General features: G+C 42.6%; 1 protein-coding gene across 1 annotated transcript; it reads left to right on the forward strand.

Moving 5' to 3' along the window:
* The first annotated feature begins 17,402 nt into the window (after positions 1-17,402).
* LOC147211244 (amphoterin-induced protein 3-like) lies at positions 17,403-23,255 on the forward strand. Its single transcript, XM_086124332.1, has 2 exons — positions 17,403-17,771; positions 17,944-23,255. Exon 2 carries the CDS (start codon positions 17,992-17,994, stop codon positions 19,372-19,374), a length of 1,383 nt encoding a protein of 460 aa, XP_085980458.1. The 5' UTR covers positions 17,403-17,771; positions 17,944-17,991; the 3' UTR covers positions 19,375-23,255.
* The last annotated feature ends 783 nt before the right edge of the window (positions 23,256-24,038 follow it).

The raw sequence follows: 24,038 nt of genomic DNA on the forward strand, positions 1-24,038 counted from the left end.
CCCCCGCCAAAGCACCACAGTGTAGATAATGCACAGTGGGTGGTAAGAGTTGTGTGATCATTCAAAACCTAATTCAAGCCCTCGAGCCTCGAGCGACTCCCCAGGTGGACTCGGTCCCAGATGTTTGCTGAGTTTATGATTTGTTCTGGAAAACAGTATGAGCAATAAGTAAAGCCTCCCTGTGGCCTTGCAACCAGATTGGATTGGAAAAACATGTTGCACCTGATGTGAATCGAGTGGGAAGCAGCAACGCCGCTCATGTTGTTGCAAATCTGATGATGACGCTGAGTGAATAATACACTGGCATTTGTTTGTTGATGCAAACTTCCTGTATCATTTCTAAATTTAACATCCCCTCTAAAAATTCAATCATCAGAATCTCATTACAGTGTTTCCTTGCGACATGAGCTCCGTGACCACACTCATATCTGAAATCATCTTTCCCCATTGAGACATATGAAAATGTTAGTACGTGGTTCCAGCCATCAAAATAACAAAAAAAAATGATTTTAATGTGTTTTTTAATCCAAAAAATAGCATTCATAAAATTGGATTTGATTAAAAGCATATATTTACAGGAATGACATCATGAAGTAGAATTTTCTTTTAAATTAAACAATTTTTGCCACATTTTTCACTCCAATTCAATGGAAATTTTGCTTTTCCTTCTGATGTATGTGCCTTGGCCACCAGGGGGAAGTATAATGCAAACATACAAATAAAATGCAGTTCGAGACAGTCTGAGCTATTCAGTTCGCAGTTATATCTGTGGTTCTTTGCAGAGGATAAAGAATACATGAACACGAGTGTTGTTTTATTCTGTTATATGTTTTTCTGTTAGGGAGGGGCCGGCCAGGCAGCCTCCTCAGCCAGGGTGCTCTGCACCTCACACCTGAGACTCGTCAGCTCATCACCCACCTGTTGCCTATCTGCTCGTTTGGACTTGTACAAATTGACTCATAGACCATTCCTCAGTGCAAGTTCGTGCCGTCACCACGCCAGTGGACTCTGTTGCCATCTCCTGCAGCTTTTTGTTCCTTGTGTGGACATTTCCTTGTGGACTCCTCGTGCTTCTTCCTGAGTGACTTTGTGAAGACTCTTGAATAAACTACGCCAAGTGTTGGCTTCCACGATACCTGCCTGTTGTCGTGCTATTGGGGTCACATCCAAACCCTAACATTTTCTTCTTCTTATTATTATTATTATTATCATTACTAGTAGTAGTGGTAGTAGTAGTCGTCGTCGTAGTAGTATATTAGCTGTCTACGTGTCTTGTTCCAGCGTTTGTGATCAAATATCTGTTGCTTTACACCACAACACTAATGCTATTTCTTAGCCTGTCTATGTTATTTCTCATTATTTTGTCACCATTAAGCTAGCAAAGCTTACGACAAATTTATGTGGCCATTTTAAATATGCAACATATAATTCTCTTTTGAAGATGAGAGAGTTAAAACAGTACATTCATTATATTCAGCATGTACACATCCAAGCAGTATCTACTTTCTTCTTGGACTAAGAATTTTTTTTTTTATTGGCGCTTTTTATTGAATTTGAGAACAAATCTTTAAAGGTCAGGTGTGAAGTAAATTTAGCCGACCACCTTTTGAGTAATACTTAGGGCTGAAAGCATTTGAAGCATACTTTCATTCATAATTAGACCCATAGCAAGGTGCTTAGCAACGAAAATGCTTTTTTTGGCATTCTCCGGCGAGTGACGTCATTTCCAGTCGGCAGTCAGCCTTTGTACTGCAATGTTGATTGTCCCATTAACTGCTCTTTGCCGTTGTTATCGAGTTATTTGGCGAAATACCTCAGCACTGTGTGGCGATGCACTGCACACATTCAGGCAAACAGTTGTTTGAGTGTCCAAAAGAAAAGAACAGGGCACGTAAATGGACCAGAAAATTGGAATGATACTGTTTTGTTCTCACAAAGCGAATGAATTTCACGCCGGTGTCGACGAGCATTCTTTGTTACAAGCACTTCGAAGACCTCTGTTTTCTCAACCGAATTTGCAAAAAAAGCGAGGTGTGCTAATCAATGAATAACTCTGGTCTCTTGTATGTGAAAACTTTTGTTTCAAAGTATTATAAGTATACATAAATGTAATCCTTTACGAAAACATTCAAACAACATGAATACATGGATGGAATCCTCTGTAATGGTTTACACCTAACGAGGCTGCCAATATGATGTGCGGAGAGGCCGACAATGCAACAGAACCAACTTAGCAATGACAATGTAGGACATCAACCCACTATGACTTGTGCTCTCAGTGCTAGGAATACATGGACCGAGTAGGTAATCCCATCGTGCACAATTTACAGCACCGCATAGCTTCAAATCGCAAACAATATAGCCAGGCTAAGAACCGGAGCCTACAGCGCTTACTGTTCTTCCAATCCTGATGGGTTTTGTCTCCACTCCATGTCGGGCCGTTCAGGCACAAGATTTTCCGCATCCTGGGCACCTGGCCCGGACATGTATGGTTCAACATACATCGTGCCAGCAACCTCCTCTTCTTCCAACTCTTCAAACACCTGAATCTCCTCAGATAAGTTTGAAATGTCACATTAAAATTTCATCAAATATGTTTTCCTGAAACGTTGACAGATCTTACCCAAAAAACATGCATGGCATGTAAAGCCATATCCAGCAGTTCAGTTATTGAGGCTGCCTTTGGTAGGAGAGAGTTTATTAATAGCTTCTTCCAAAATGTCTGCCAAATACACCACCTCTGCTGTGCAACCTTAAGAATCTCATTGACATTTTGATTGGGGTTCATTTGCAATAATTAACAGAGCAAACATTTTTTGTTGAGATTAAAAATGGAGAAAGAGGAGAGCATTCATTGAAGTGCACGTTCAATTGGCTTTTTTTTTCTTCTTTCGTGCATCAACTAAAATTGCTGAGGAGGAATATGGAAAAGTCACGATGATCATTCCATAGTTTAGTCAGAGAACAATCATGAGACAGCCTGATAAGAGTCATTTTGTCATGTGGACCGACACCTATTCTGCATGGTGCCAAGATGGACAAATCTGTTTGTTGCTGTTGTTGTTGTTGCTCCATAATTTTCATGGGCTAAATCTAAAATGAAATGCAGCAAGTAAAATTGAGAAACACATTCATATTTGTACACCTTATCAGCCTCTTCGCAAATTCACTCCAAATATGGTATGATTCTGCTCCCACTCAATCAGTGTAAATGTATTCAGAACACGGATAAACTTGGGAACAGTTCCAGAAGGCTGACTCCCAATTTGCGAGCTTCAGTACTCAATGGCATCCAGACTAAACTCAGTCTATTCTATTGATTGAAAAGGAGGCAGAAGCAACCTCACAACTTAGTGCTCATCACACTCCACCTCCTCATCTGTAAAACCTGTTGGGGGGAACAAAAGCCTCCCTTGACCACATCCCCTCCTGTTGCACACAGCCACTCTGGCCATGCTCGGTTACCCCATCTCATCACTTGGGAAAGTGTTTGTGCCTTTTGCACCAGAGAAAGCAGCCACAAGTTAAATTGAGTTACCTGCACGGAGATGGTTTCATTTTCCTGGGATGGCCCCGGAGATTCTTGATGGAGCCGCTAACTGCTCGTCACCCTTCTTGTCCGCTCGTGTTCATCTGAGTGGTGAGCAGCGACAGCGCCGAGGAACAGACGGCGCGGGATTCTTTATACTGACTCAACAGCGGAGAGTGATCAGATACGCCACACTCAAGATTTTTTGTCCATATGAGTATTTACTACTTCATTCTAGCTCTTATTTCAGTTTTATTTGCGTGACAATGGTGCCTGGAAATATGAGTTTAATTTATTCCGTGAACAAAAAAACAAAACAAAAAAAAACACACACACATTGTATCTAACATCCTATTTTCTCATTTAAATGAATAGAAACGCCATTAGACTGTTGACGCTTCCCTGTCCAAAAGAAACACTTATTGCAATGTGTATTCTCGTGAGGAAAACTAGCACTAGTAATTTTCACACTGCATCAATTGAATGGCCATTGGGCTGCTCCTTCTGGTGTGCCCGCCTTGGCCAGGTGACAGACAGATGGATATACGGTTCATTGAGACGTCCCAACTCCTCTCAGAGCATCTGTACGGCGCTAATATTAGTTGTTCTTCAAAGAAGATAAAGAATATGATTTTGATCATTTGTGTTCAATTCATTGCTTAAAGGATTATAGTGCCACAATCAAAATGCCATGTAGCAGTAGCAGTGTTATGCTAGTGGGCTGATATGGCGTTAAGATAAACTATGTTGTTATTTTAAATACAAAAGGTTTAATTCTTTTTTCTTATGTTTAGTTCGACCGTCAACCTCCACTTGGAGTAACAATAAACATGAAGCCTCTTTTTTGAAGAACTGTTGACAATTTGCCAAAGAGCTACATATTTTGATGTGGATTCACTGCCACCATACAGCCCTTAAAAATCGCTCACAGTCAAAGCAAAAAAAAAATAAAATAAAATCGGCCCAACGACAGCTGACATCTTGAAAGTCTTTGTAAGTGGAATCACTCGTATCTCTCGGCACCACTGTATACATATTTTAGTTTGCAGACCCCACTCTATCTAATTGTTGTGGAACTGTCATGTAGTGCAAGCAAAAAACTGTAAGATTAAAGAATAAGATAAAGATAAGATATCCTTTATTTGTCCCGCAATGGGGAAATTACAATCAGAATTCAGAAAGGAAAAACGCTGGGTAGGGAGAGGGAAAAAAACCCCACGCTCGAACTATCCTCTTCCGAGGATAATTTAAGTCCAGGATAAAAAAGACCCTAGCACATGAATAAGACATGTAAGACAGTTACAACAAGTCACAAGACATAACATGTATAAGGGGGGGGGGGGGGTGAATGGGAAGGGGGGGAGGGTAGGGTAACCGCGACGCGCCCGACAATGACCAGCCGCACGGTCAGCGTTGCGCTCCGCATCATCGAACCACGTCACGGGGGAAAAAGAATCGGAGCGATGAAGACGGTGATAACAAGGATGTGTATGCGCGTGTGGTTGTCCAGTTGTGTATGTGTATGCGTGTACAGGTCATAGCTGCTTCGTCGAGGTCTGCTCATCATGAAGACAGTCCCGGCTTATCGGTCCATGGCCGAGAAGGAGGGGGGGTGGTGGTGGGGGCCCTAGACTCCATGCGTATTTCCATCCAGGGGAAAGGCCAGATAGCGTTGTTTGTTTTGGAGAGACGGCCGCCAACAATTCCAGACACCCTTGAGTCCTTGGTCTGTATCTCTCACTGGCGCCGATCAGCCAATCCTCAATTCCTTTTCGAAGCGAAAATTCCAACGTCTCCATGGTATTATCGATCGCGCGGAGTCGCTCCAAACCGCAACAATATTGCGGTTGAGCTCAGTTACCGCTTGAGTCTGAGTGTTGGACATTCGCGCCAAGCCATCCAGAGTGACCGGCAGCCTCTTCACTTCCAATAGAGCCGCTCCCGTCGGTTGAATTTTGCGATAGAACAGCAAGCTGCCAACACCAAACAGCAGCATACCTGTTATCAAAAGGCCAATAATGTAGATGTCTTCCACGTCCTCCACGGACAGTACTGTCAGGCACACCGGTCTCCACTTTCTCCATGGATCCAGGGCGTATCCGGCAGCAAGTGTCCCCGGAGGGCAAGCAGGCTCCCCACTGCCCGCTCTTTCCGTCGAAAAAATGTTGTCAATTACATCGAGAGACCAGCCAACTAATTCCATGGTTAGTTCTTCGGATGAAAACACGGTAGGAGGCTAGGGAAAAAAGTTGGACAAAAAGACAGCACAAGAAGACTAAGTGGCGAGCAGGGGAAAAAAAAAAAAAAAAAAGGTGGGGGGGCAGGGAGCAGAGCAGAAGCGTCCGCCTTCGTCGAGAGCCAAGCAGAAAAAATGCACTGCTTAAGTACCCACTGAGAAGCTCATTCATTGGCATCTGGCACCAAGTCAAAAGCTATTAAAAAGTCTGTATTTATAGATCGAATGAAGTTGTGAGAATATTTACAGCACACCAAAATATTTCAAATGTTATAAACCTCTCCAAATGTGAGAAAAGCCTTACATTTAAAAATGAATAGAAAAGCATTAGTGTGTAAAGTTTGGGCTTTTTTGTCCACCTGCCCCCATTGTGTCTACTGAGACCCAAATATCCCCCACAAAATTGCTGAGTATCGCTGCTGACAGCAGTCCCATGATGTCCCATCTTTCCAATGCCCGTTCTTTCTATCACAGTGCAAATTACGCACGCTGCAAATTAGTGAGGAGAGGCTGCTAAAAGTCAGTCGATTCTCCTCAAATCCTGGTGCACAGATAACCTGTCCAGTTTTGGGAATCCAATTCATCCCTCCAGATCAAACTCGGATAATCCCAGATTATTTGATGGCTCGAAAGATTATCCTGATTGATTATTTGGTTGTGTGTAATCTGTTAACAGGCGATAAAATAGCAGGTAATCTAGCGCCTTCTAATTCTTCTTCGCTATGTTTTCTGGCAGTCCTGTGGCACATTGCTCCCTCTCACAGGTCAGTCCGGGTACTACACATGACTTCCTGTTTAGGGGACCAGATGCTTGATTAAGATTAAGATTAAGATATCCTTTATTTGTCCCGCAATGGGGAAATTACAGTCAGCGTTCAGAAAGGAAAACACTGGGCAGGGAGAGGGAAAAAAAAACCACGCTCGAACTATCCTCTTCTGAGGATAATTTAAGTCCAGGATAAAAAAAGACCCTAGCACATAAATAAGCAGATGACAGTTACAACAAGTCACAAGACATAACATGTAATAAGGGGGAGGATGAATGGGAAGGGGGGATGGGGAAGGGGGGGCGACCGCGACGCGGCCCGTCCGACCAGCTGCACGGACACGAGCGCTCTGCAGATCGTACCACGTCACGGGGGAGAAGAATCGGAGCGATGAAGACGGTGATGATAAGGATGTGTATGCGCGTGTGATTGTCTAGTTGTGTATGTGTATGCGTGTACAGGCCACTGTTAGTGAAGAAGATATCGTTCATGTGTGATGTGTGCTGCCTTGGAAATCTCAAGTAGAGTAATACCTTGTTTATTCCAGACCACCTCCGTAATAGACAGTCCAGAAGCAGCAACCAAAAAAACGGATTTTGTTATCTTCTTTACTTTAGTAATTGTGTGTGTGTGTGTGTGTGTGTGTGTGTGTGTATAGATTTCCTGCATATATGGTAATCCAAAATATATGCATGTGAGGTGCAGGTATTATATTTCTCCACTTGGGGTCACCTTTCTCACACACTACCCTAAAACATCTGTGTGCTTGCCTGTTGAGTGCCTGTTGAGTGATGTGAAAGTGAGTGAATGATCTGTTAACTGGATAATGCTCTAGCCAGTGTGTGTGTGTACAGTGACAATGTCAGATAGGTGAAGAATGTGTTTCTGTTTACTGTATTTTATTATTATTTTTTTTTTTAACCATCCTTCAATAAAGCATTTGAAAGAGCACCAGTGGCTGTTTGCATCCTTGATTACAATCATTCTAACTAGCGGTGGTAGGCTATCGTTAATTAGCCAATGATGTTGACTTTACCATCAGCTTGCAGTTCTGTAAAGTTAGGCAGTGTTGTTGGCAATCAACGCATTGCCCTTCAGCTCCTATTACAGTATTAAGGATGAAGTGATCTCAAACATTGATCATTTTCTATCTTTTACACACTCTTTCATCCAATTTAATGCACATTGTTACAGTGGCCTGCAGTAACAGTCCATGCGCTAAAATGATCATTGAAAAATCCTGCAACATAGATAGATAGATAGATAGATAGATAGATAGATGATAAAAGGATTTTTTTTGTTCTTCTTGGGCTGTTTCATTTTTGCCCCATTAGGCTTTGAATTCAGGCAGACCTGAGAGTTTTCAGTCACATGCTGTGACGATTGGTAGAAACGTTTGAGTCAAATATTGTTGTGCCTTCTCTTAGAAAGCTCGGGGTCAATGAACACTTGAACCATTGCCAGCTCACATTTGCGATACTCCATTGTAGAAGGACACTGCAATGTGGTCTTTTGTGCATACCACTGAGATTTGCAGGCTTTGCAGAGGTCTTAATGTCATCCAGCTGCCACTCTATCGTCTCACAGTAAACTAGCAGACTAACTTTTTATGCATTCAGACATAACCACCCCCTCCCCCACACCCAAAAAAACCCCACAACATCTTACCATTTAACTGTATGCCACCAATGTCACAAGCATTGTCATTGCCCACCACCTTGAAATAATATTCCTGCACAAGACAATTTTCAAGTAGACACATAAAAAGTCTTCTGCAGTTTGGAGAATTACCGCCCCCTACCAAAAAAAATAAAATAAAATAAAATAAAATCATTAAACTGCAGATTCATTTTGGCTTGATGATATAAAGTGCTTGCACAATTCTAGGCTTTACACATTATTCTTGACTTGTGTACAAAGTGTAAAAAAAGAATGCAGAGCTATGAAATGACTCAATTATTATTTTGGATTCAAGCGGATATTTTTTAAGATAAAATAACCATTAGTGGCCCCACAATGGGGAGATTTGCATCATTTGGCCGCAATACTGGATACAGGAAATAAAAAAAATAGCATGCAAGGAGGACAACAGGATACTACATGTAACCATTGCATATATTGTACATATATTCTCATGTACGCAGTACAGACATTAGTGAGTTCACTCAGCGCTTCTTATAATGAGGCAGTTACATTTTCACCACCACCTGGGAGTGCCCTGGCGTAGGTACGTATGGCTGCATGTGGAAATGCTGCCCTTGTGTTTTTTGATGACATAAGCAGCAGAATGAATTCTGAAACGTTTTGGGCAATATCATTTGCTCATAGTCAAATGCTTCAGTACTCATTGGGTGCAATGCCAAGTCAACCTGACCTGAATCTAAATGAGTACAGTACAATAAGGCCTTCTCTGGAAAAAAAAATGTCATTAATCATCAACCCTTGGGCTACCACTACATTTGTAAGATGTGTGGGACCAGAGCACTATGCTCTTATACATTTTTTATGTGGATCAATTAATTGTAGCTTTTACTAAACTACTGTATTATGTTTCTTCAACCAAAGAATTTTTAATTACCCATGATCACTTAAATCAATCACTCTCCTCTTCAGTGTTTTATTTTCAATAATTCTTTGAGAAAGTATAGCAAAGGTAAACCCACCATTCCACGATATTAAACCCACGGGCATAAGTTCACAAAATCAGCCATTTTGGATGATATATGAACATAAGATTCCTCATTAATTGATGATAAATCATTTTATGGTTGTGATATATCTAAAAAAAATCACTGCATTATGTACATAAATCGTTATTGGGTTGGACGTAATGTATATTGATGACATCTCAGTCTACCATCAGGGGGATTGGCTTGTGTCCCATCTGCCTCTGTAGATAACCTCAAGCGATGATGGCCAAATCAAGGGGTGCTGTACAGAAGTGATTTGGCGAGATTGGAGCTGAGAAAATAAATGGAATGAAGTGATTAGAGGATGGAAGCAAGGTTTCGTTGACGTACACAGAGGAAGGGGCACAGTGAAAATGTGAGAGCTGAGGGGAAAGATGAGTGAAATGGGAGAAATAAATGGAATACCAGTGACGTGAAAGGATAGCAGACAAAAGAGCAGCAGACAGTCCGCACAGTCACATCCCACAATTTACAATGTTCTGGCTCATGATGTTTTATTGTACAATCACTGATAGCGCAGTAGTCAGCCGTGATCTAATTTCACAACTCATATCCTTCAGTAATGTGAACACAAAGGGAGAGGCAGAACCATTAGCAGCGTCCAGCGCTCATCTGCCGCTACTCATGCATAATTGGCTTCCGCGGATGGAGGCAGGAAAAAAAAGAAGGGGGTAAACAGCGAGCGATCATATTAACTCGACAAAGTCCTAATTGAAATCGGTCAACAATCAGAGCAGATGATAAAGGCCAAGGAGACGAGGTGCCCCACAGCAAAGACACAAGATTGATTTCCAGTTTAATCAAGCCTCTGCAAAATTCTGCCATTTTCCCTCGTCTGGCCACTTTTTGCACTGAAGTCAGCTCTTTGCCATTTACACGAGTGAGCATTTTGTGTCTTTCAAACTCAGAATGTCCTCTGAGTGCCAGCATTAAACTTCGGTCCAGTGTCACTTTCTATCCATAAAATATGAACAAATACCCGACCATGCCTTTTGCAAAAACCAGAAGAAAAATGTAAAACACATTCACAAACATACCTATCAAACATAAAATTTGATGGGGACACCTAGATAAAATGAATGCACTGTAATATAACAGCCCTACAATAAAGCCACCTTCACAAGGATTTTACTGTTCACTTTTATTTGAAAGGGGTGTTGATTTATATTATTCATTTCCAAGTGGATAGTCCTGCTCTTTCGTGAGCTCCACCTCTCGAGCTGTTAAGTCCACCATGTGTCAACACAGCAAATGAAATTAAACAACGAACTAATAGACCGCAGTTCTGGCTTTATCCTATGAGCTGCTTATGATGATGCTATCTGACAATGAGCAGGTCAGGTTTTGAGTTATTTATAGCCTACCCTGTGGCTTGCTCAGAGTCGAATATTGTTTTGCACCACTAGATGGCGTGCGTGGCACTTTACACTGGAACTCGAGCCAGCAGATGTGATGAGAGGAGAAGACAGTGCTTTGGTCTCTATTATGCAACACAAAAAAAAAGCCTCTCTCAGTTGAGTGGAAATATTTGTGTGTAATACACAAAAGCAAATCTCCCTACCCGAACCCTTCTTTTCAACAGAGAGTGCATCATGTCAGCAAATTTATCAAGGGAGAGAAAAGCAGAAATAAAACTCAATCTTGTGAGGGCCTGGCCGTCATTTGTGCTATTGCAACACATAATAAATTGTGAATAAGCTGCCCGTGTTCGGGTTGAAGGGGTTCATAAGAGGCGGACAAAAAGGCAACATATAATAAGATGCCTTCAGTGTCGATGCTTGCTCGCAGGAATTGTTCGTACATGAAAACCCTGACATGATGTCGAATGTGAATTTGGTAATCAACTAAACACTTGATAGTTATAAGTCTCACGTCCAACATAGTCTCATGTCCTCACTTTCAATTCAAATTTTGACAAAATTATGGAGGCTGTCAAGCTCCCTTTTTTTTCCTCATTCAGTCCAAGCACAGGATAAATAATGACACCCAAACATAGCATTGCTAGAATAAGAAATATGCATGCATCTGAGACTATAAACCTGTATATTATTGACTATGTGAGCGTTGCTGCTTCTCAAGGGCAAGATAAGATGTGTTTTCCCTCAGTTGCTGCATGTTCCTTTTCTCTCTCTCATTCACTCTTTCAGCTGCAGCAGATGGTGAATAGAAAATCGCTTTCTGCTGGGGGAGACGTCAGGGTCAGGGATTAAGCTTTAAGGTCCACTCAGATCATGGCTGATTTGATGGGGCTATTTGGCACACAGAGAGTCGGTCAGTCGGTCCGTTCTGGTAAATGCAAAAGAATGAAGCGTGATTTGGTTTAAGAATCCGAGTTGTGTGGGGGTTTTGCACAATAGAAAGCTGCAATGGCATGCGTACTGTATTTATTCCAAGGAAGAATGCCTCACAACAATATTGGCAGGCCACATTGTGTGCCGAAATGGTTGCTGGAATGGAGAAGGCAGGGGCCACTTTCAGAATCTGCTCCGCTTTCCCCCCGCCCACACAGGCATTGAAACAACTCAATTCCTGTTTAACATTCTGAGCTACTCTCATCATGAACGGTCGCTGAGCAGACGATCAATCACACTGACAAGACAGGCAGATGTATGCTGAAAAAAATGTTGAGCAAACCAACCTGCAAAAGGCTTTTTTTTTTTAAACAAGCAACATAAGGAGAGCAAAAGTGTTGATATTGTAGGCAGTTTATTCTAAATGAATAGGTCACATTAGGGGTTAATTTGGAGTGAGTCTGTCATTGGTGTCCGATTATCACCTGCAGCTCCCTTTCAGATCAATTTGCGAGCATTTTAATGAAGTCTCATAAGGTAAAAAGTGTCATCTCTAGGCTGCAACGAGGGCTCAACCGGTATTGGGAAAAAATTGAATTGCAATTTTTCTGACAGATATTGCAATTTTGATTCAATTCCGGATTTTCTTCAAATCTAGCTTAATAGCAATATTTACTCTGAGCAGTAACATTTTCAAACATAAGAGAAAATGATGCCGTACCATCAAAACCTTAAAATTTATCCTCAAATAATGCTACACTAAAGAGGCTGTGTGAGGGAGGCAGTCCTTTTTCCAAGTTTATAAAATGGTACATTAATGCTAAACCTATATTGATTACCTGAATGGCCCTTATTAAAAAGAGGGACCACCACCGAGGTCTTCCAATCCTGAGGCACTCTCCCCGATGACCATGCAATGTTGCAGAGGCGTGTCAACCAGGACAGCCCCACAACATCCAGAGCCTTGAGGAACTCCGGGCCGATCTCATCCACCACCGGGGTTTTCCCACCGAGGAGCTTTTTAACCATGTCGGTGACTTCAACCCCAGAGATAGGAGAGTCATCAGACTCTAAGGAAGGAGTCTTGGTGGAGTTGAGAGGGTCTTTGAAGTATTCTGTCTACCAACTCACAATGTCCAAAGTCAAGGGTCAGCAGTGCCCATGGTGCACAGTGTTAATGGTGCACTGCTTCCCTCTCCTGAGACGTCGGACGGTGGACTAGAATGACCTCGAAGCGTCCAGAAGTCAGCTTCCATGGCCTCACCGAACTCTTCCCCCGCCTGAGTTTTTGCCTTGGCGAGCGATGAAGATGCGTTTACCTTGAACAGCTGGTACCCATCAGCTGTCCTGGTGCCAAGTCCACACATGGACACCCTTATGTTTGAACACGGTGTTCATTCTGGACAATCCATGACAACCACGCCCTTCTCACTGTCATTGCCCGCATGGGCATTGAAGTCCCCCAGCAGAACAAGGGAGTCCCCAGCGGGAGCACTCTCCAGCACACCCTCCAAGGACTCCAAAAAGGGTGGGTACTCTGAGCTGCTGTTTGGTGGTTAGGCACAAACAATATTCAGGCAAGGCTGAGGTCGACAACCCTCTCATCCACCTGCGTGAACACCAATGTACAGGCACTGAGCTGGGGGGCAATGAGTGTGCCCACAGCTACTCGACCTCTCCCACCATGGGCAAACACCACAGTGGAAGATTGTCCAACCCCTCTCGAGGGAGCTGGTACCAGAGCCCAGGCCGTGTGCAGAGGTAAGTCCGACTGTATCCAGTTGGAAGGTCTCTGCCATGCATACCAGCATGGGCTCCTACCGTGCAAGAGAGGTGACATTCTACATCGCTAGAGCTAGCTTCTGTAGCCGAGGATGGGACCGTCAAGGCCGCCGGCCAGCTCACTTTACACCCAAGCCCTTTGGCCCCTCCCATAGGCAGTGAGCCCATGGGAAATCAACAAGTAAAAAACATGCAGGCTGAGTCGATTAGCAAAACTGAATTGATTTAAAAAAAAAAAGGTTAAGAGTAATTTTTGATACGTATTATTGTGTAGATCTAAAAACCAAGTATCGTAGGCTACTACTTTGTGTCAGCCATAACGATTCATTTCCGGTTATTGAACGTGTGCCAACTAATTACCTGTAGCTTGCTGCTCCTCACCTTAACGTGGTTCTCGCCGGGCCAGAATTCTGTGCATAGTGTACTGTACACCAAAGTGCTTATTCTCATCTTTCCTGGCTCTGCATTGCCCATTAGTGATGAGCATTAGCTGTCCATCCTTTCATGTTCTCTCTTGTTGCTTGTTCTTGCATGACTAGCCTCGAGCGCCTTTACTGGTAGCTCTACTTAGTAGTGTAGCTTACTTGCCGCCACGGAGGTGACAATCCGCACCGTGCGGCTCGGAAGATGTTGTAATTAGATTATTTTAAAAATTTGTTCATTTTCATCCTTTTATTCCAACCGTCCTTTACTTCAAATTGACAGGGCATAAAATCCACAAGCATAATTAAGATTTGGCGACTGATTTGGTCTGAAGTCAGAAAATACGCAAAAATGTTGATCCTTGTTTTCCAAATTAAAAACAGATACCTGCAAATGCCTCATTTTGTTGAACACAAAGATAGCTAGACTGTTTTCATGGAGGTCAATGGAAGTCGGAGAATTTTTTTGATACAACTCCAACCATATTTTCCAATTAAAGTCAATGCTCAAGCTGTATTTGCAATTCGCCACAGTTTTACTTTGCCAAAATGACTTCTGTGAAAAGGTCATGAAAACAAAAATCGAATGGTATCATACAACTTGTGCAAACGACTGTCCATATACCTGGGCTCCTTGCTCATGCACAATTACTATACAAGTGGGGACAATCAGAATAAAAAACATCCACTTCAGTAAGCAGGTATGCGCAGCATCCTCTGCATTGCTTTCCCCATTCTGTTTTGAATGAAATGGGTTCATGACAATGACAAATGATTGCATTTGAAATAGAATGGCAACTTACAGTGTGCAAGTCAATACAGTGAATTATGAAGCGCAGCAAAACACATTTCCCCGTGCAGTAAACAAGAGCGAAAATCGTAACAAAAGCTTTGTTTGCTCACACTGCAGAGAACACACTCTAAAATATTCCAGTTTATGTTGATGAACACTTTCATATCATGTAATTCTTTGTCTTGAGATTCTTTGTGAAACCCATTCAAAAAATAGGAGCGTTACATAATACCATGAGGCAATCAATGATACATGAATATTTAAAAAGCGCGTTTTTTCATCCTGTGGGACAAAGTTCAATTTGTAGGCGAACTGCAATCAGACTTGATTCGCCATTTTGGCCATGAAATAAACATTACACCTACAACGCATAGTGTGTTGGGAATCATTTTCCGACATATTTCCAGTGTACACGTGGGCGTGTACATTCCTTGCATGTTGCAGCCAAGCTGTTGACTTGCCTTGGGACAAGATTGTGGGAAATGCCACAATGTGAGACATGAGAGTGTTTTCATTTGATGACAAATACATCCAAATGTGCTTTCTTAGCCTTAATCCTCTTCACCCCCTCCAAAGAAGAACACACCAAAATAGGAGCAACACTGATACAATATATAAAAGAATCACATAACATCCCCCATTAATGTCCACCCTCCCACAAGGCCCACATCTGCTCCCACCTGCCCACCTTTTGAGCAGTGAGCCCCATTCAGCAAGTCTGAGTCTACGATGATCAGGTTAGGCATGAGTGGGAGTCAGTCAAAGCTTGCGGCATTCACAGGGATGTGAGTGGAGGCTGATGGTGCAGGAAGGAAGGAGGGGGTTATACCAACGAGGAGGTGTCTGCTAGAAGGCAAAGCTAATTTACTGTGACAGAAATCAGAGCTATCGGGGCCACCGTGACCAAGCAGCATGGCCAGCGTATATTGAGTCAAACCAACGGTTCTTGTGAGTGTGGCATGATTGGCATTCAGAGGAAGAGAATAGGATGCTCTCAATGAGACATTTACAGATAGTGTGTGTGTGTGTGTGTGTGTGTGTGTGTGTGTGTGTGTGTGTGTGTGTGTGTGTGTGTGTGTGTGTGTGTGTGTGTGTGTGTGTGTTGTAGGGACTGGGTATAATCTCCACCCTCCCAAAGTGAATCTCCTGCCAACCCTCAGCCACACCAGGTAAAACTGTCTAGAGCTGCCACCAGTCAAGTTGTTGGTTAAGTTTTTAGATTAGGCCATAATTTTTTTTCCATTCTGCAACCTACAAGTGCGTCATCCATCTGTAATTTTCTGTATTTAAAACTTCTGTGCGATTGAAGGGTTCTTCCTACCTTTCTGTTTTTTCTGTTTTCAGTGTGTAGAGTCGATAGCAGTTAGGCACACACACACACACACACACACGCGCACACACACACGCAAACGCACAAGCACACGCACACGCACACGCACACACATATGCCCACGCACACAAACTGTCTAATGACTAATCAGATCATATGCAAATTGGCATCTATTGCACCTATTGTAAACAGCTTCTCCTATATTCCCATCATTATCTTACAGCCTGAATTCTTTCAGATACAATGGAACCTCGAGATATGAATGCTCCTTTTTATGTCCAATTTGAGTTTTTCGGAGAAAAATTACCTTCATTTATGTACTATTTTCACTCTAGGAACAATCTTGGCATGAAGGAGAGGATGCATCTATGTTGTAATTCTTCTTGCGCTGCGTAACCATCACTGGCAGCATGCATTACGCATTGCTCAGATCTGAAAACTAATGATAATCATCCGTGGCTGAAAGCGGAAGTTGTTGCATAGGTCGTAGGTTCCTCCTCTGCATTCATGATCATCCATTCACAAATCGCAGTTGCGTTTTTCCACGTCCAAAAGTCATTTCAATTTCAGAAAAAATGTTAAGTTTGAAAGTGTTTATTTAAGAGAACACACATCCGTGCAATCACGTTATATAGCCGTCGCAGCGTTTTATAGCGAGGCAGAAGTTCCACCTATGTACAATACATGCACCTAAATCGCAGATGCCAGAAGCGGTGGCATTGAATGAATCCGGAAATAGTCCCATGTTGACCAACACACTGAACTTTTCCTAAAGACGTAAATAAAGTCTTAAAGGTCAAGTGTGAAGTTAACTTGGCCAATCATCTTTCGAGTTATACCAACGGCTATAACTGTTTTAACCATACTTTCATTTTTTTACTGCACCACACACAGGTTCATAATTAGACCCATAGCAACGCGCTAAACAGCGAAAATGCTTTTGCTAACTAAATTTCAGATACTTGACATAACACTACAGTATTTGAACATATTAAAGACCAACCACAAATAAATTACAGCGTATCCTTCCTGTCTGTGGTCAGTCTGTGATGATCAAGGTAAAATGAACTTGACTCTTTTTGGCGCTGTAGGACCATTTTATTCTTCAAAGGAGGTGGCTGAAAGTGAGAATGATTTCTAAACTGGTCATTGATCATTTATATACACTATGGAGACTATATGAGGAACATTTATAGCAAAGTTGTAGATTTAATATTGACAGAATTACTACCAACAAGGTGAACATACAACCTGTAAAAATCATGAAAATATCTGAATGGTTGGACAAAATCTGTAAGGAAGCAAAATACAGAAAGTTTCATGAAGCCGAATATTAACAGAGCACGGTGAGGAAGCTGATACTGTATTTGTGAGCCGCAGAGAACGGGCCACAGCGGCATCATCGCTCAATGACGAGAGAAGGAGACACAAGGCTGGTCTCGAAATGAGACATGGTAGTGGCGGTGGAGAATCAGGAGGAGGAGGGGATTGTGGGAGATTAAGAGAGCACTGTCATGTTTGTTCCACACCACAAAGCAATGCAGAATGTTTAGTAAGCAGCAGTCTCGTTCAGGACCAGGAGCGAGCCGGTAGGAGGACCTTAAACTTGAAGCTGAGGAATCAAGCAAGATCAGTGAAATTGTACCTCCGCCGTCTCGGGATTGAGGCTGAGAGATAAAGAATTAGACACCAACATTTGTTGGCATTCACAAAGCAGTGTGGAGATGCCATCCCCTTGGCAGTTTATTCTCAAGTCTTTGTTCTGAGGGTCTTTTCTCCTGTTATGTCTTTTCTCCTGATTTAAGTCAGGAAAATTTGCTCACCTTTCAAGAAGAGGCATGAAGCTTTTGACCTTCTATTAAGTTTCCTCATTTAAAATCACTTGTGGGAAGACAGATGATGCCAGCCGAGAAGACATCTTCTCCTTTAAGGTAAAACATTTCTTTTTAGCTTCTAATTCTTAAATCCCACTAAGATAGCTTATCATACAGCTTTGAGAACAATAAGAATGTCTAAATGCTTGTCAGTGAACGTTTCATTTTGGTTGTATTGAAAGGTGGCTGAGTAAAGATTATATTTTGAATGTCATTCTCATCCATGCAGGCAAAGTGGGAAGATTTTCAAAACCTAAAAGTCTTTGGCTGTAGAAGCATGATCGCCAGAATCAATCACGTCCCTATCCTGCTGCTCCTCTGTCTACTCCCCGCCACGAAGGAGACCTGCCCTTCCATGTGTCTTTGCACATCTGACAGAGTGAGCTGTAGCGCCAGTGGTCTCGCCAAGATACCGAAATCACTGCCCTCGTTCGCCATCACGCTTGATGTCAGTCACAACCAAATGTCTTGGCTGGATCCGGGCAGCTTCAGCAGTATGTCCAGACTGGAAAACCTCTGGATGGCCCACAACCAGATCAGCAGCTTGGCCTACAGGGCATTTCAGAATGCCTCGAGCATAAGATATCTTGACCTGTCTTCCAATAAGCTCCAAAAGGTGGAGCAGCACTATTTTGAGGGACTGTGGAGGCTGGAGGAGCTCATCCTCTTTAACAATAAAATCACACTGGTAGAAGCTGGCACACTGGTGGGTCTGAGTAGCTTGAAAAAGGCCTACTTCAGCCTTAACCAGATCACACGATTCCCATTCTTCTCTATCCAAGACCGCAGCCACCCTTTTCTGAACATGCTGGATCTCTCATCCAACCTTATGACGCATCTGCCATGGCAGGATGTGAAAGCATTACCAGGATTGGTGCAGCGGGGGCTCTACCTTCATAATAACTCTCTGATTTGCGACTGCTCCATGTACAGCATGTTCTGGCACTGGGACCTCCGAGGATATGCCCGGCTGAGGGATTTTGCAGATGAATACACTTGCACCATCTCCGGGGAACCCCGAGCGTCTATCCGGTTCCTGCGACACAACCGCTTTTTCAACAACTGCACCGTGGAGAGAGCCGTGTCACTGCCGGTGACTGTGCTCCTCTCTAAAGTTTTGGTTTCAGAGGGACAAAGGGTGCGTCTGGACTGCCAAACATCCTTGAGTAGCGCCAATCTCTCATTTACATGGCTTTCCCCCAGCCAGGTTTCCATCACCCAGTCCAACATTGATGACACGCTCATGAGCTTGTTTGCAAATGGTACCTTGGAGATCCAAGCAGCCAAGGTCAACGACTCAGGCCTGTATGTGTGTACGGCAGTGGATATTAAAGCGGCACTGAATGCAACCAGAGAAATAGATGTCACGGTGCTCTTGCCTGTAGTGGAGTCATTCAGTACGGGTTACACAACGCTGCTGGGCTGTGCGGTGACTATGGTCCTCATCCTCGTATACCTCTACCTCACCCCATGCCGATGCAGCTTCTGTAAACAGCCCAACCCTCCAGTCATCCCTATTGCGACATACGAAGCAGAGAATTCAATGCCCATTTTCTCCACCTGCACAACAGACAGGGGAAAAAGCCACCTTAATAAGCACGTAGCATTCAGGCAGCCGATGTTGCGTGAGGAAGGACCTGAATGGAAACATGAAAGCTAATACAAAAAAAAAAAAAACGGCCATCAGACGCCAAGGGAAGTGTTGATTTCTCTTTCCTGAAAGTCACCTGCTGATAAAAAGCACATAAGTACCCTCTGTTTTCCCCCTGTTAGCCGCTCGAATTGGCCGTGAGGTTTAACAGTGAGCACAGCAGAGCCATCAGCACCTCCTAAAGTCACCTCATAACTCTTTCAGTGCTGTGCAATGATGGGCCATTCATTCAAGGGTGACTCGAGATCCCACTTGTAAAGGTTTTTCACACAGTTAAATCTTGCTATGATTGTAAAGGTTTGCAGCATATCAACCAGACTGTTTGTAACTGTTCCTTTACCGAGGTAGAACACGACCAAAAGTGTAAACAGTTCATGTTTGTCAAAAAAACTGCAAAAAAATGATGTGTTCCTAGTGTTCCTGATGAAGTCTGCACTTTTAACACACTTGGAACACTGTGGACTCGATTTGATTAGACAGCGCATCTGCAGCGGGCCACAAATGCTGGTGGATCCTGATTTTTGTGCAAGCACAAGGCTCGCTGGGCGATTGCCAATTTGGCAGATGGGTCTCCAACAAGGCGGCCCAGTAGTCCAGTGGTTAGCACGTCGGCTTCACAGTGCGGAGGTGCCGGGTTCGATTCCAGCTCCGGCCTCCCTGTGTGGAGTTTGCATGTTCTCCCCGGCCTGCGTGGGTTTTCTCCGGGTGCTCCGGTTTCCTCCCACTTTCCAAAAACATGCATGGCAGGCTGATTGGACGCTCTAAATTGTCCCTAGGTGTGAGTGTGGGCGTGGATGGTTGTTCGTCTCTGTGTGCCCTGCGATTGGCTGGCAACCGGTTCAGGGTGTCCCCTGCCTACTGCCCGAAGACGGCTGGGATAGACTCCAGCGCCCCCGTGACCCTAGTGAGGATCAAGCGGTTCGGAAAATGGATGGTTGGGGTCTCCAACAAGTTGGGCGTACTGACGCAGCATAGGGGGTGTCGTCGGAGATGCGCCTGGTGGAGGGACAATTTGGTGGCAGAAAGGTGGTCTCAAGTTACTGCTCAGAGCACGTCTAAGTGCCAGCGCAAGGTAGACAGCTAATCTAATGTGATTTTGGTGAAATGTATCAGGGCGTAGGAAGACAAATTCTGAGCTGCACAGGCATGTGTGTGGTGGATGTCAGACATATTTTATTAGGAAATATGTGAACGGCGGGTATTAAACCCTTCAATCATTGTAGAAATCAATTCACTGAATAAATTATTATTACTATTATCAATATTATTTTTATCATTTTTTTAAATCATCCTACTGGGTGGCATAGCTACTGGGGGGGTGCACAAATGATTGGGAGTAGGGGGGTCTCAAGTGGCTACTTCACATCTCAGATGTGCGGTCCTCTAGTATGCGACTAGTGCAACACATTTAAAGGTGGGTTTGATCGGCTTGGACCGAAGTCATCTGTGACCACTCCCACAGCAGCGCAGACCTTCCTCTCACAGGTCCAATGACCTTCACTCATCTGTGAAATTGCCAACATTAATTCAATTCCAAGAAGTGTTACACCGTGTACAACACAGGATTTATGCCATTTCACAAAAGAAGAGAAAAAAATAGATCCCTATGAAATTAATACAACCAGAACATGTGAAGAGAACTGGCTACTGCTACAAGCCGCTGTCATGCAAGACCAAAGCTTGGCAATACTTTTGTATTCCTCATTATTTGATGACATTTACAGTGCTGAACAATGGAGGGGATGAAATGCATTGAAGCCTTGCATGGAAGCATTAAGCCATGACGGAAAGACAATACAGAGGTGGTCGGGAATCATTCAGCAGAGACGAAAGAACCGTTCACGTCTTTCATTCCAAGCATTTTGATGTTTTAAGCCCGTAGTGAAATCTTAAAACAAATGCTGTATCAAAGTTTAACAGGATTAGGTATAATCCTTCATGTAATGTTGAACAGAAATCATCTGAAACAGCCAGGCTCATGGGAGACGGCCTATAATTATTTCTAAACCCTTATCCAGAACTGACCTTTCATGTCTAATGTTGTTGTATAACTTTATGAAAATTGACAAACGGAAGAGGCTGCAACTTTAAAATTATACAGCCAAGCACAAGGCTACCTGTTCGTGCTCAGTTTAATGGCTGACTACATCTAACAAACAAAAAAAGCTCACTGTATTTGTATCAGATAAAATGTATGCCCAGCAGTAACGCCGTTACTTCTGCATGTGTAATGAGGTAAACCAGCATTTAGTCGTTTTCTGTTGTCAGTGCTTGTCTGATTTGAGCAAATTATTCCAAGCTGAAAGTACAGTAAATTATCAAAATCAAGTTAGCGCAGCTCTAATTAAACTGGGTGCAGTGTTTACATTTAACAAAAGTAAAATTAGCGTCTTCTTTTTGTGTTTCCATCTGTCCATGACTTGCCTGCCAGCCACATCCAAGGTTCAGTGATTTCGGGCCTGTGAAAACTCAGCGTTCAACACAATTGCATTTGATGCGCACCAATGAGTAGCAGTATTTACAAACTTCAGCTGCTAAAATACAGCCCACACGCATTCAAGCATGTGCACAAAATGTGAGTGTTTGACCATAACTCCGGATTAATGAAATCATGGAGATCAGCGCACCAACGTGAATGACTGATGAATACATGGCTCTCTGTTTTTCCAATGGTGCTCTGAATTACAAGTGGCATTTGTTCTGTGGCCATGCTCGCAACTCAAAACACTCTTATCCCAAATTGTCCTTCTCCATTGAAATAAATGGAAATGGCATTCATTCGTTCCAGTGACCCAAGACGCAACAAAATTTGTTTTGTTTAAGATGAGCATTAAACCTCTACTAGAATGGACAGATTAAACAGTTTGTGCTTCATGTATGGTGTAGATAAAGCACGATATAAATGCACTCCATTTTCCATTGAATGGGTATTGTGCTGCAAATTCAGCTGTCCACCAGGGGGCTCAATAAAACATGATAACATACTAGATGTAGATTAGGTGACAAAACCAGATGAAAACCGTCTCAACTAAGATGTCATAATAACCATTTTTGCTTATGATTAAAAAAAATGTATACCAATGAGTATTGGTGAATTCTCTGTCTGCCTGTGTTGCTACCATTTGTGCTCGAATAGATGTTTTTAGAGGTTTATAATTGTCGCAACATTGATGAGTTTTGCTAGCCCGTTTAATGCATATTGCATGGTTTGGTGTGACTTTCATAAGAAACAGTTAACGTCGTTTGACAAAATAGACAACAAGCAATTCTTGTTGTTTTACGTTTAACCGGAAGTGGCAACAAACAGGTCGAAACAGTTGCTCTCAAAATACCTAATGGTCATAACACAAATTTTTGACTACAACTCAAGGCAAAAAATAATAATAACAAATCATCCGAGCGGTGGCAACAGTTCTCCCAAAAAACTTGTATGGTCAGGTGACTCAAAACAAGGTACCACTGCATTCAAAAACTCAGCCAAGGCATGGATTTTCTATTCAATATTTGAAAGAATAACTGGTCAGGAGGGTCCATTTCAACGATAAATGAGAGCATTCGGGCTCTATGATTTGGAATGTGTGACTGAAACTTTACTCTCGTAATGTGAATACTTTATTTTTGTAATTTTGACCTCATGTTCACAGAGTTATCCTTGGCTTTCTTCTGAATGAATCCGAAGACTCCTTTTCATAACATGGCCAAGCTTTTTCCTGCCATTGACTGATTCCTATCAACATGAGAGAGTTTGTAGTGAGACAACAACTTCATGTTAATTATCCTCATCAAATCTGTTTCATGTGTGTGAAGGTGAGCTTCTTCCATTCCTGTTTATCTCTTTTGACATGATTGTTTATTGATTTCTGTCATTGTTATGTTAAAAAGCAATAAATTGTTCCCATTCAAACTAAGTGGTTTCTAAATAATAAATAATGATACATTTTATTTATAAGCGCCTTTCAAGACACCAAGGACACTTTACAATAACAAAAAACACAAACAATACGGGTTGAGCAGCAGCAGCCAAAACGCGCCAGCGTTCACTCAAACCGAAGGTCAGAAAGAAACCACAGGGGAGGGAGAGAGGGAGAAAAAAACCCACGCTCGAACTACCCTCAAAATGTATTATTATTATATTATTATTTTGAGGATAAATGATCCAAATTAGAAAATGCTCAACAAATGAATGATATATTTCACTGTCACATGTTATCTTTGTTGGCCTCTTTTGAAGCAGTAGGCAGCATCCTGATCACATTATGTAATGTGCCACCATGTGCGTTGGTTTAGTGTTCTGCAAACATTGCATGGTGTGATGAGTTGGCCTAAGGTTGTAGAAGATTAACATTGGGATAAAAGCAGGTGCTGTTTCATTGTCTTTAAATCCCTCTAATCTGCCTCTGCTTTGTGGCACAGAACACGCAGCTGCCTCTGGATTTATTGTTTCTTATTAACGGAACCTAAATGATATGATGTAAGTAATTCCCTCCGTTGGACTGATTGTAAACGGGGGACAGATGATTAACCTCCGTGCAGGCAGCATGAGACTGATAGGATGAGTGGAAAAAACATTTCACTTTCACCTTGTGACAGAAACTATATTTACTGAAAGTCACATTGTGTTCAAAAAAGAGTAACATTAGAAAAGCAAAACACAAATGTTGTTCATATTGCAC

Source organism: Hippocampus guttulatus, chromosome 1 (genome assembly GCF_054856545.1).
Source record: "Hippocampus guttulatus isolate MCC_2025c chromosome 1, RoL_Hgut_1.0, whole genome shotgun sequence".
In the NCBI taxonomy this organism is placed as follows: domain Eukaryota; kingdom Metazoa; phylum Chordata; class Actinopteri; order Syngnathiformes; family Syngnathidae; genus Hippocampus; species Hippocampus guttulatus.